Source organism: Cottoperca gobio, chromosome 22 (assembly GCF_900634415.1).
Source record: "Cottoperca gobio chromosome 22, fCotGob3.1, whole genome shotgun sequence".
In the NCBI taxonomy this organism is placed as follows: domain Eukaryota; kingdom Metazoa; phylum Chordata; class Actinopteri; order Perciformes; family Bovichtidae; genus Cottoperca; species Cottoperca gobio.
The window spans coordinates 2,878,869-2,891,473 of NC_041376.1; the positions used below are offsets into that span (position 1 = coordinate 2,878,869).

Here is a 12,605-nt window from a genome sequence, read left to right on the forward strand (position 1 = left end):
AAAGGAAGCTTCATGTTGTTGTCCAACAGCTGCAGATTTTTTCAGGTGAGAAAAAAAACAAAAGACTTTTCTGTTTCTGCAGAACGGCATCAGCTCACAGGCTCTGATTCTTTTTTCTGTGGGATTTATTTCCACGTCTGCTCTCCGTTCCCCCGCTGCTGCCGGAGTCGGATAGTTAGGGAATCGATCAAGGTGTATTTTAGAGGGATAGCCTGTTCTCGCAACAGGGATCTAAATTTTAAAAGGCTTCTTTTTAAGTGGAGGACGAGGCATGATCCCTCTCTGTGAAAAGGCGTCACTCTCTAAGTCTCTATCATTACCTGCTGACAGCCGGTCTTAGCTCGGGTCAGATCTCAAAGTCAATCTGTCCTCGTTTCCACTCGGAGAACAGAGAGAAAGAGAAAGAAAGAGATAGAGGGGTGATCTTGACTTTTCACAAAGAAAGGGAGGGGACTGGAGAGAGTGATTTGTAGGCAGAGAAAGAGGGTAAAGCAGAGAAAAACGTGGCACAAGGGATGAAAAGAGAGATTCATCTTTTCTCAAAGAAAGGCAGAGGAATGGGGAACGAGTGATTTGCAGATAGAGAAAAGAAAGAACAGAGGACGGTATGCTCATCTTCTCAGGGAGAGACAAGTCAAAGAACGAGGCAGGCAAGAATGAGAACAGGTTGAGTATAAAAGAGGGGGAAACCCATCCCAGGTGGAGAACAGAGAGACATAATGTGCTGCTCTTTTTGAAAGAACTGAGGATATGGGAGGACAGAAATATAGGAATACAGAAAGAGTTGATCGCAGAAGGACAAGTTGTTAAAAAGATACATCTCTGAGAACTAATTCTAGGTGCGCTTGTTTATGAAGCTTTATAGGAAACTGAGTGATGAAGTTGAAGACAGTTTCCCTCAATATGGACGGTAAAGTTTCTAACTTAAAGAATGTCATCATTGGGAAATTATTCGGAAACTGCAGAGCTGAAAATGAAAGTATTACCCATGTGAACTCACAGAGACAGAAACTGGTCAGGCTCAGCTAGCTATTCCGCAAATCTGTTTCAAATTTGGTCCCAAATTATGGAACGAATATGAGTAAAAGTGAGAGATGGAAAGAGACGATTTAGTAGATCCATCACTTGTCTTTTCACAGTTGAAGAAATGACAGAAGAGGATACGCTCGTTTTCTCAGAGAAAGAAGAGAAGAGGAGACTTTTCACTCTGGTTCTTGGGAGAGAAGGGAGACGAAGTAGGACACGAGGGAAACCGTCTTAAAAACAAAAGAGGATATATTCAGTCTTTTAGAGAGAGGGAGGAAATTAATCTGTTTCTTTTTGTTGCAAAACACAGAGGAAATGATGAGAAAAGAGACGTGCAGAGAGGAAAAAGGCTGAGAATTACCAACGGAGAAGACGACTGAAAAGAGAAAGAGACAGACAGAGAGCGAGAGAGATGATCGAGAGACATTTAAATGCAATGGGAAACAAAAGAGAGAGAGAGAGAGAGAGAGAGTGGGGAGACTAGCACAGAAGTGAAAGCTCGATGGATTTAAGCCTGCAGGCGTTTTAGCAGAGCTCGTCTCTCTGGACTAACACCGCCTTTAATGAATCCACACACACACACACTGAAAGGCATTTTTTTATGTCTACAGACAAAACACACACACACCTGTTAAACTATCCACACAGGTACGTTAGTAGAACACAAGTCTGTCGGGATGAGCGGGAAACATGGACAACCTCAATGACAAGTAATAAAAGAACACGCACACACACACACACAGTAAGTGAAGGAAACAGTGGGCAAAGTAACTGAATGATCTTTTCATAGACTTCTCTACAATGTAGAAGAAGAGTGACGAAATACAGAAGAACACATCCTGATCATCCACATTATCAAATATAAAAAAAACAACAACCAGGTGTAACAGTTTCTTATGGAAGAAGTTTCTCCAACAAGTTGTAAGGTGTCCCAACAAGATGTCTGTCAAAGTAAAAGCCATAGGGCGGACTTCCTGTTCTGCAGCGGGCCAGTAGAAGGCGACAGAGAAGCGATCTGATTACATATATTCTCTCTTTCTTGCATAACAAGAAGGTGTTTATCCCTCCATCTCCCGGCAGACGGGAAGGACGTCTCCGTACGCAATTTCACAGCCGTAAATTACCTCCGCATTAATGTGACACACACACACACACACACACGGGGTAAATAGGGTAAAGGCAATCTAAAAGGGAGACGAGACTAAAGAGGAAATCCAGCAGATTAAAGAGACGGAAAGAGAGGTGCAAGAGGAGGAAGATGAAGTGACAAAGGAAAAGGTAAACACAGAGGGAAAGACAACAGCTAACGTGTGACATTGACTGGAAGAGAAAGAGAGCGATGGAGGAAAAGAAGAGGAAAAGGTGAGGCGGAGGCTTTAAAAGGGAATAGGGCTCCTTTAATCTATTGGTCTCTCTCCTGCAGCCTCGGGCGAGCCTCCAGCACACATTCTCTCTCTTTCTCTCTCTTCCTCTCCTTCATTAGTGGCCGATCAGAGAGTTGGTGATTTAATGGAGGAGTAAGAGGAGAGGGTTAAACATATAAACCTCACCTGCAAGACAGAGGGAGAGGCGTAGAGGGAGGATACGCAGGCGGGTAGAAGCGAGACTCATTTTCGTGCGATCTGAGACTCTGGTCTCGATCAAATCCAGTTGGGACGTTGCCATTTTTGTCCTTTACTGGCCACCGTCCCTGACTGCTCTTAGTCCAGATTAAAGGCAATCTGCTGTCACCTCCCTGAAGACGCAAAATACGTATTTATTATAAGTGCATGTAATGCTTATTTTACATTACTTTGCCATCTGATCTTAAAGGGTAAACTTAGGTTTAACCTGCACCCTACTTTTAACCCTATTTCCTTATGTGTTTGTGTCTAAGAGACTAAATGCAATCAATCCAGTATTTAGGAGAGCGCTACAGCCGGCCACCGCTAAACTAGCTGCAGTGTAATCATATCGGGCCATAGCGCACCGTTTCGCTTGATCCCCGATCTGTTTGTCATGATGTCATGTGACCTGTTACCGTAGCTTAGTTTTATCTAAAAGTATTTCAATGTCATGGCTGAATATTTAGCCCACCATGTGGATACAATGCAAGATTTCATCAAATAAAAAGAATTAGCTAGAAGGTCAATGTCAGTATTGATTATGTGACATTTTATTTATTGAGTATTTATTGTAAAAAATCATTATGTCCTGCTGAGGAGTGAACATCAGCTGACAGTATGGTTTCATGTGCGAGGCGGTGTGTATTCTGCACACAGCACAGTGTGCAGTCTGCTGGAGTTATAAAACCTTGTATGAATGTGTGTGTGTGTGTGTGTGTGTGTGTGTGTGTGTGTGTGTGTGTGTGTGTGTCTTCCATTGGACATGCTGATACACTGAGCTGCTCTCTAAGGACCTGCAGTCATCTGAACAGGCAGCAGCGTGTGCGTGTGTGAGCATGTGTGTGAGTGTGTGTGCGTGTGTGCGCATTCATTGTGTCGTTATTTACTCTGCCGTACAAACAAAGCAAGGTCACATTGAAGGTGACGTGATCTCACCATCTCTGCCTTAACATGCAAACAAGTTATTTTCTCCTCCATCTCTCTCTCTCTCTCTCTCCCTCCCTCCCGCCCCCCCCCCCTTCTCTCAATGAATAGGCAAATAGAGAACGAATAGAGAACGAATAGAGCACCGGCCGCTCGACCAAAGTCAATTACAGCAGCCCTGGGGATGTCGTCTTAAACAATGCTATTAGTTTCTAATAGTTTTTAATTACTGGCCTTCTTTTTATATAAATCACCCCTCTACTTTTTCTCTCTTTCTTCTCTGTCGTGCAAAAACCTATTTGTGTCTGTAATTAAATGGAGGAGAGGGATATGAATTTAGTGGCCCTCTCTTCTGGTCTCTGACTGTTTCTGTTTGAGCGGCTCCTGATTAATGCCAATACATATTGCTTGAGATAACCATTTAGTGGTTAATTTAGCCAAATTTATTGCCTGCGTACCGTCGCAGGGCGGAGCATGGGTGGAGGGTGAAGGGTGGTGGGGGGGGGGGTTGCCACCTCCCGAGGCCACGGGGCGCTGTCGCAGTGACACAGCGCTATCTGGTGGCGAGCGGCGGGTACTGTGTGTAATCATCCTTTACTGGGGTTAGATCATCAAAAACACAATGTGCAAAAGGTAGAAGCACTCCATCCTCTGATAGAAAGCATTTATTGTTACAGTACAACTACAGTTTTTGGAGGGTTTATTGTTACTGGTTGAGTTGAAGAAGAAAGAAGAAATGAAAGAACGGTAACTAAGAGGCGTGGGACGTAGCAGTGGGTCAACTGGCCCAAGCTGACTCCCCGCCGGGCCTTGGCATCTTTTTTAAATGTACAAATCCTACACACTGTCCCTTTAAGAGATTTTTGAATCGTGTGTACGACACATGTCAAAACTTAATGCTCTCTGTCTGAGCACGAAGCAACACTGGTCCTCCTCGTCAGGCATGCTAACGTGCTAACGGCTAACATGATCACTTGTACGCCGTAAAACTTTACATTTGAACAAATTCAAAACATATGATGAAAATATTGCATTATGAAGTGCATATTGGGACACACATCATGTCATGTATTTCAGACCAATCAGAGACACACAGAAACACAAACAGACAGCTACACACACACACACACACACACACACACACACACACACACACACACACACACACACACACACACACACAGAGGCTGGCAGTGTGTGTTGGTCTGATTAATGACGGCAGCAGCAGAGCAGCTCTTAGCCAGCTGTCACATGACATCTGATGACTGCCTCTCTCTCTCTCTTTCTCTCCCTTTTCTCACCCTCTGTTCAACTCTTCCTCTCTTCTCTCTCGTGTGATGAACAAGCTGCTCAGTCAGTCTGATGTCCAAGAGTTTAAAACAGCCAGAATATCAAACAAAATCCACCATGACATAACAAACCTCTCTCTCTCTCTCTCTCTCTCTCTCTCTCTCTCTCTCTCTCTCTCTCTGTGTCTATATGTCTCTCTCTCTCTCTCTCTCTCTCTCTCTCTCTCTCTCTCTCTCTCTCTCTCTCTCTCTCTCTCTCTCTCTCAGTGATAAATAAGGGTCAGTGTGTGACGAAGTACTACCGGTGGATCCAGAAGAACAGCGGTTACATCTGGATCCAGTCCAGCGCCACCCTCACCATTAACACCAAGAACGGCAACGAGAAGAGCGTCATCTGGGTCAACTACGTCCTCAGGTCAGAGGTCGACTCGGCTCGGTCGATGACAAGTTTTATTTTATGATTGAACGCATATGTGCAACAACTAATGAGTTAAATTAATGTATTTAATGAGAATTATATTATATAATTATACAAATACACATTAAATATAAAGAGTTGTTCACATTCACTGCAAATCATTTAATATGTGAGGAAAAAAAGTCATCAAAATTATTTTTTGGATTGAACATGTTTTATTGTTTTTTAAATAAATACAAACATAACTACGATACTTTATGTTGAATTGTATTTAACATGTGAGACATTTTATGAATGAGCTTGTGGTAGAAACAAAATGAGGGAAAAATGAGCAAATGACAATTCAGTCACTGACTGAAACAAAACTATGGTTCTGCTTCTCTTCACAGTAATCATGAGTATAAAGACATACCTATGGACATCGCCCAGCTGCCCAACCTGCCCGAGAAAACTTCTGAGTCCTCAGAAACCTCCGATTCTGAGTCCGAGTCCAAAGAAAACTCCGGTAGGTGGGAAGGGAAAGACGAAACAAAAGAAGCATGGAGAAGCAATTAAATATAATTGGGGAAAAAAATGTTTTACAGTTAAAAGGGCGGACGGGACACGACCATAGTAAGGGAAATAAAGAAAGTATTAAACTGAACTTTAGGAGGAAGAAGTGTGAAAATATGAACCACAAGCAGAATATCACGTCATTTCTCCAGTGATTTTATATCATTAGCACATCTCTCTCACTCACAACATGCTTATTAAACCTGTATGATTCCTTTCAAGCACCCCTTCAAGTGTTCCCAGTATAATAACCAGCAGAAAGAAATACAGCCTGAATAAGAGAAGCCAAAGATGTTTTATCAGTTGGTGCCAGTGTGCCGTCTGTGCCAGGCTGGATGGCGATGGACGCCAGCAGCTGCAGGGACCGAGCACTCAATGGCAGCGCCGCAAAAACCAGGAACTGCCATTGAAACACGGCATAACTCTACAAAACGTCGAGAAATACCTACAAACTTCACACAGCTGCACAAACAGGCCACAAAGCACCACAGAGCAACCGCCAAATAATGAACCAAAACAAAACAAATGGCAACAAAATCCCACATCGTGCATCATAACGTCTGCAAAGATTATATATGTGATGTCAAGATGGCTGCCAATCTTTCGGGCAGACCTTAACTATTAACTAGACGCGAATACGTCTCAGTGAATGTGCTGTTGGACTGACTCTGCTCAGTGTGTGGAGGAGAGCAGCGGCACGTACAGCCGGCCAATCACGAGCCAAGCTGAAAGAGTTGTGGATGCGTGCACCCAACGACCAATCAGTGATCCCCGTCGTTGGATTTAGGAGGTTTACACTGCAGCAAATCCAAACTCATTGATTAGGCATAACACTTTTTCTTTTCATACATTTTCTATAGTTACCCAAGCATCCAAACGGGGTCATATTATAAAGAAATAACAGTCGAGTTGATCGATAGTTTTTCTTATCGCACAATAATAGAAACGCTAACGAGCAGAACGAGATCAATGTCCTTGGAGCAATAAAAAATAAAAGTTAGTTCATGACATAATTCAAGTGTTTCAATTCAAACTCATTTATCAAATCAACAAACAAGATTGTATTCCTAAGTTAGTTGTTGAAAATAGCACAAATAATGATAATAACTTCACTGGAAACATAATATGTAACACTACAGGGACCATGACGTGAGCATTCCCACGGAAAACATAAACAAACGAGATCTTAAAAATACCGAATTCAGATCCAGAAATGGAAATCAAGGAATATTTAGTCGCGTGTCTCCAACATCTCAAGCAGCCAACACTGAAGAAGACGACACTCACGCTGCCAGTATAGTTGAATTTAAACCAATACAGGACCTCCACCTTGAGCAAAATATTATCAAGTCCTGCAGCCTGTGTTGGCATGATGAGAATCAATGCCAGCTGTTATTCTTGCTGCAGGAGAATGATTCTGGCACCCTGTCGGCTGTAAACTGATGCCAGCTGCTGCAGGAGGCGGCCAGCTTCAGCCGGGCTCCAACACGCCCGAGGTGCTCAGGCTCAACATATTCTAAAATGAGATATCTGGCCTTTGACCTTTGTTCTGTTAGGATGCAATCTGTGCAGAGAGGACACAAGTACAGGTGCCAGAAACAGTCTTTTTATCTTCTTTTTATTTCCATTGGTGCACTAACATAATATGAGATAAGTTTTATATAGACTGTTGATTGCTGCCCCAAATACTCACGAGAGCACCACATCTAGATTATTCCTCCGCTAAAAATAGTCCCCAACAAATGCACTATTTCCTCCTGTTTGTTTGATAAAAACTGACTTTTCTAAACATGATTGAGGTGTTGGTAAAGATTTACGTCTTCAGTAGGAACCAATCATGCCCGTGGAAACATCAGGGACAACAATGGAAATAAGACTTTATTGTTTAATATCTAACACATCTTGGTATGTTATAAATACACCAAACCCAAACCCTTCCTGGCTCTGGGAAACATTTAAGACTCGGGGTCAAACTTTGATTCCAGCCTGAGAGTAATTTGTCTTTGCTTGGAAAGCACACTTAATGGAGATACAAGATTTTCCCCAGACAAAGCAATTGAGTCGACATTTCAGGTGCCATGAGGGAGTCAGAGAGCTGCCAGCTGGGCAGCCGCTGGCCTCAGTGTGTGCTGGCAGGGTTTGAAGTGTGTGTGTGTGTGTGTGTGTGTGTGTGTGTGTGTGTGTGTGTGTGTGTGTGTGTGTGTGTGTGTGTATTGTGTGTGTAATGGGCTGGACAGCACCAACATGCCTGAACAGCAGCAGCTACAGATACTGAACACACATCAATGCATCAACAACACAACACATGAAAAGAGAGTCACTGCACGGGAATCCAAATGCACAAACTCAAACCTCAATAAGAGTGAAGAAAGGTTTTAAAGGAAGAGCCTTTGCTTTCATGCCACAATATGTGTTTGATGTTTTACACATACTGAAATATCTTAAAGATTACTGGATGGATTGCCATGAAAGTTTGTTCAAACATTCATGTTTCCAAGAAGATGAACGCTGATGATTTTGGTGATCTCATATGAGATCCAACATCAGAGCCAAACGTTCACTTGTACACAAGAAATATCAACATGTAGTTATTGTGTTAGCATGCTATCATTTGACAACTAGCACTTAACACGAAGCTAAGGCGGATGGGAATGTCTTACTTGCAGGCATTTCGTCATTAATCAAAGTACTGATGGTGTTGGTCGAGGAAAGGTTGAAGGATCACCAAGGTTCAAACCAAATTCTATGCTAACACATCCTTATTTGTTGAGGTATATTAAGTCTAAGTCCTGGATTTTTAACTTACCTCTTTCTTCTCAACAGACAATGAAAATGCCAAGTCAGAAGGAAAGCCGAGCCACCAATCAGAACGCGAGGACCCGGGGACAGACAGCAAGCGTCAGCAGCAGCCCGGCCAACCACATTGCTCCTCAGACCAGGAAATGAAGCGTCAGGAGGAAGGAGACAGCTCGAGTAACCCCGAGAGCCAGGAAAGCGATGACAGTCTGGAACCTTCAGATGGAGAGGGGGAGGAACAGGAGGAGGCAAGCGGAGGAGGAGGAGGAGGCGGAGGTGGAGGAGGAAGACTTGGGAGGTTAGCGGGACTGGGAGGGTTAGAGGGACTGAGCACCATTGGAGGACTGGGTAATCTGGGTGGGCTTCATATTAAAGTAGAGCGATACGGAGAGGGAGAAGAAGTACAGCTGCACAATTCGCAAACTTCTTCATCAGAGGAAGAGGAAGAAGAGGATGACGATGAGGAGGAGGAAGAAGACGGAAATGTGCAAGATTGCGTCAACGGCAATGTCGGAAGCAAGCTCCAGAAGAGGCGGAAGAGGAGGAAAGTGCAGAAATGGGATGGATCCCGAAGCAGGAGGCTCCGTCTCTCCTCAACGACGCCCAGCCCTGTCGCCATGGGAGATACCACACCGCTAGTTGACCCCTCCGCCAACTCCTCCCACCTCCTCACCTCCGCTGGCTCCCCAACTAGTGCAGGTGCAACATCCTCGGTCCTGAAAATTAAGACGGAGATGGCAGAGCCGATCAACTTTGACAACGACAGCAGCATCTGGAACTTTCCGCCAAACAGAGAGATTTCCAGAAACGAGTCGCCGTACAGCATGACCTCCAAGCCTGCTGCTCCGGGATCTCATGAGAACTTCCCCTCACCACAGGGAGGTTCTCTCCAGGTAGCCATTCCTGACTCCTGTCCTCACCCCTCCAGGAACCGATGGAGGAGCGGGAGGAGTGAGGAAGCCTCCTTACAATGGAAGCTCTGCGCCGTCCTCGGCTTCCAGCGCTGCCAGTTTAGCACCTCCCTCTAGTGCCTCCTCTGCCGACCCCCTGTCCCCTCCTCTCTCCGCCTCCCCACGGGATAAGCAACAAGGCACTCCCACCACCTCCTCGTCTTCTTCCTCATCCTCCTCCTCTTCCTTATCAACCTCTTCCTCCTCGCTGTTGTACTCTGGCGACCTTGAGGCGCTACAGCGTCTGCAGGCCGGTAATGTGGTGCTCCCATTAGTGCACCGGGTGACGGGGACTCTGGCCTCAACCAGCACGACGGCTCCACGGGTCTACACCACCGGAACCATCAGGTACGCACCAGCGGACGTCACCCTGGCCATGGCGCAAGGCAACCTCCTCCCCAATGCTGCCATGAACTTTGTCGATAGCTCGGGGTTCGGCCTGGACCCTAAGACGCCCATGGAGATGCTGTACCACCACGTCCACAGGCTCAACATGTCGGCAGCGGCAGCCGCCGGCCCGTTTGTTGGATCCCCGGCAGTCACAGGTGGGAACGGCGCCCTGGGAGGCCAGATGCCAACTGCAGCCAACGTTTTCACCACAGCGGAGGGACTTTTCTCAACGTTACCGTTCCCAGTGTACAGCAATGGCATCCACACCACGCAGACAACTCTGGAGAGGAAGGAGGATTAACGCAAAACGTTCGAGACCGCATTACTGTGTTTCTGGAATCAACAACTGTGTCAAAGTAAAAGACTACTCACTAGTAAAAAAAAAAAAAAAAAAAGAGACTATTAACTTTCTATCTTTTATCAACACAGCACTGTTTTTCCGAGAGGGGAGAAAGGAAAGGAAAGGATGACAAATGTACTCTAGCACTTTGAATCTGAGCAACTGAGCTTGTGTAATAGACATGAATGACCCTCAAACATGTCCCCCTTTTCTATCTTTTTTCTCTCTCCTCTTCATCCTCTTCTCCTCCTCTCTCAGTCTCTCTCTCTTTGCTCCTGTTTCTTGCGATCAGCAACGTTTTTTGCTCTGGAACAAATGAACAAAGAAACAGACTATTCTTTATTGTAAAGAATTCCTTTTTTGCCTACAGAGAATTCATATTGCCTAAGGACTCCGCTGAGCCTGACGGGGATCATTTATATTATTTCACTTGTTTCTGTTGCGTCTTTATGAAGATGCTGATCGTGTGTATTTAAAGGAGGACGGTGCAGGGATTTGTAACGGACAGAAAACTCTATGCGGCGCTCCTCCATATGTATCTTGATGTGATCAAGGCTTGAAAAGAACGTTTTTAAACCGAGAAGAGGGAGCTCTCTTGCGCCCAACAACGGTCTCAGAGATAATAATCTTTTGAAAAAAGGTTTTTGAGGACGTTTCTCAATTGAGGGAATAGTATAGAGAATTAATGCTGTTATACTTTCATTTCTTCCTTTTTTATAAAATATTCTAGCTCAGATTTAACTTACGAATCAAGCATTAAGAAGAAAAACAAAAAAAGCAATTTCAGCCGGGTAATGACCTGTGAATTATCGAATGTTACTACTTCCTCTTTTATTCCAGGAGTTTACCTACAGGTCTCGCACCAAACATAACCTCCTCTACATCTCCTCCCATCTCAATCTGTCGTGCTCTCTCTTACCACTCTGTCTACCTGATCTTTAATCTTACCGTCTACATTTCTTCCTGTCGATCTACAGATTCATGGTGCTATCGACCGTCCAGTAACCCTGAATCAGCTGGCTGATGTGGGTGCTGTAAACGAACCCACAGCTCGTTGACAGACTGATCGTGTTTTTTGTTTTGGAGGGGGAACAGTTTTGATGTTTTTTTTTCTCTTCTGACCTTCAGGAAAGTCAGAAACACAGCAAGAACCTTAGAACCTCTAAATCAGCAACATCATCTCCATGTTTCATCCTATATGTCCCTTCTTCGTTTGTCTAAGAAAATGCTTAATCTGATTGGGCCATGAGGGGCAGCTCCACATGGCAACATGGAGGTGATTGGTTGAATTTTAGGCTACATAGTGTTGTTTTTATTTTTCATGTATTTTCTAACTTAATCACTTTTAATTCTCAGTGAGACTGAGGCTAATACGCTAGTGGCGCTAACTTGAAAAATGAATGTTCAAAACCTCGACCGGCTCCTGTTTGATCACTGTTTCGTTTTATTTTGTATCTCTACAACTACTTTCTTTGTCGTTTTTTATTTTCTTCCCTCCTCCTCCTCCTCCTCCTCCTCCTCCTCCTCCTCCTCTTCTTCTTCCTTAAACCAGATTCACCTCCACAAGATTTTCCTAAACAATCCACTCTCTTCCATCTCATAGCCGGACCCTGTGATAAAAAAAAACCCCACATATCAACAAGGAGATTGTAATAAAGACATGCATTTTCAATCAATCTATCAAACAATCAATCCAATAACTACAAAAAAAATATGGATTTTTTGAGGAAGAGAAAAAAAAGTCACATTCCTTTAAACAATGTTGTCTTTGTCGTTGTTCTTCTGTTCTGTGTTTTTTCTTCTCCAGCCTACGTTGCCAAAAAAAAAGAAATCTCACAAGTTTAGTGTTTTAAAAGCACTGTGATTCTCGTTCATTTGTATTTTTTTGTTAAAAAGAGAAAAAAAAAAAGATGAGAACAAGTAATAATTAAAACGGTAAAAAAAAACTGTCACGACATCCATCTTTTTAAAGTCGACAGCCCCGTCTTTACCATCCTGTCATACCTTATTACCCAGTGTGATTAAGCCGTAAAAACGTGTTACCGATGTGTTTAGTGTCACTGGCTGTCAAAAAGTCTTTCATGGCGACTTCTCTCTGTGTGTGTTGACTATATGCAGTATATACTGAGCTACTGTAGCTGTTTTTGTCCTTTGTCTTCTCTGTGCTCTATCTCTTGTGTGGGGGAGGGGAGGGGCGGGGCTTAGATGGAGAGGGGTGGAGTCTATGGGATGATTGACACCCCAAAAATGGCAACCCTCTTTGTCTCTTTGCCCCGTCTCTTTCTCTATCTCCCTCTATCTGCAGTCTTAGTGAAA

The 12,605-nt window shown here is 44.0% G+C and overlaps 1 protein-coding gene across 1 annotated transcript in view; it reads left to right on the forward strand.

The window, feature by feature from the left end:
- Positions 1-10,377, forward strand: part of npas3 (neuronal PAS domain protein 3) — a gene marked incomplete at its 5' end in the record, with an annotated part of 36,787 nt that extends 26,410 nt beyond the window's left edge. The window contains 4 exon segments of the mRNA XM_029461064.1: positions 5,111-5,258; positions 5,651-5,766; positions 8,637-9,520; positions 9,522-10,377. Coding sequence (XP_029316924.1) covers positions 5,111-5,258; positions 5,651-5,766; positions 8,637-9,520; positions 9,522-10,250 — 1,877 coding nt within the window.
- Positions 10,378-12,605: the final 2,228 nt, after the last annotated feature.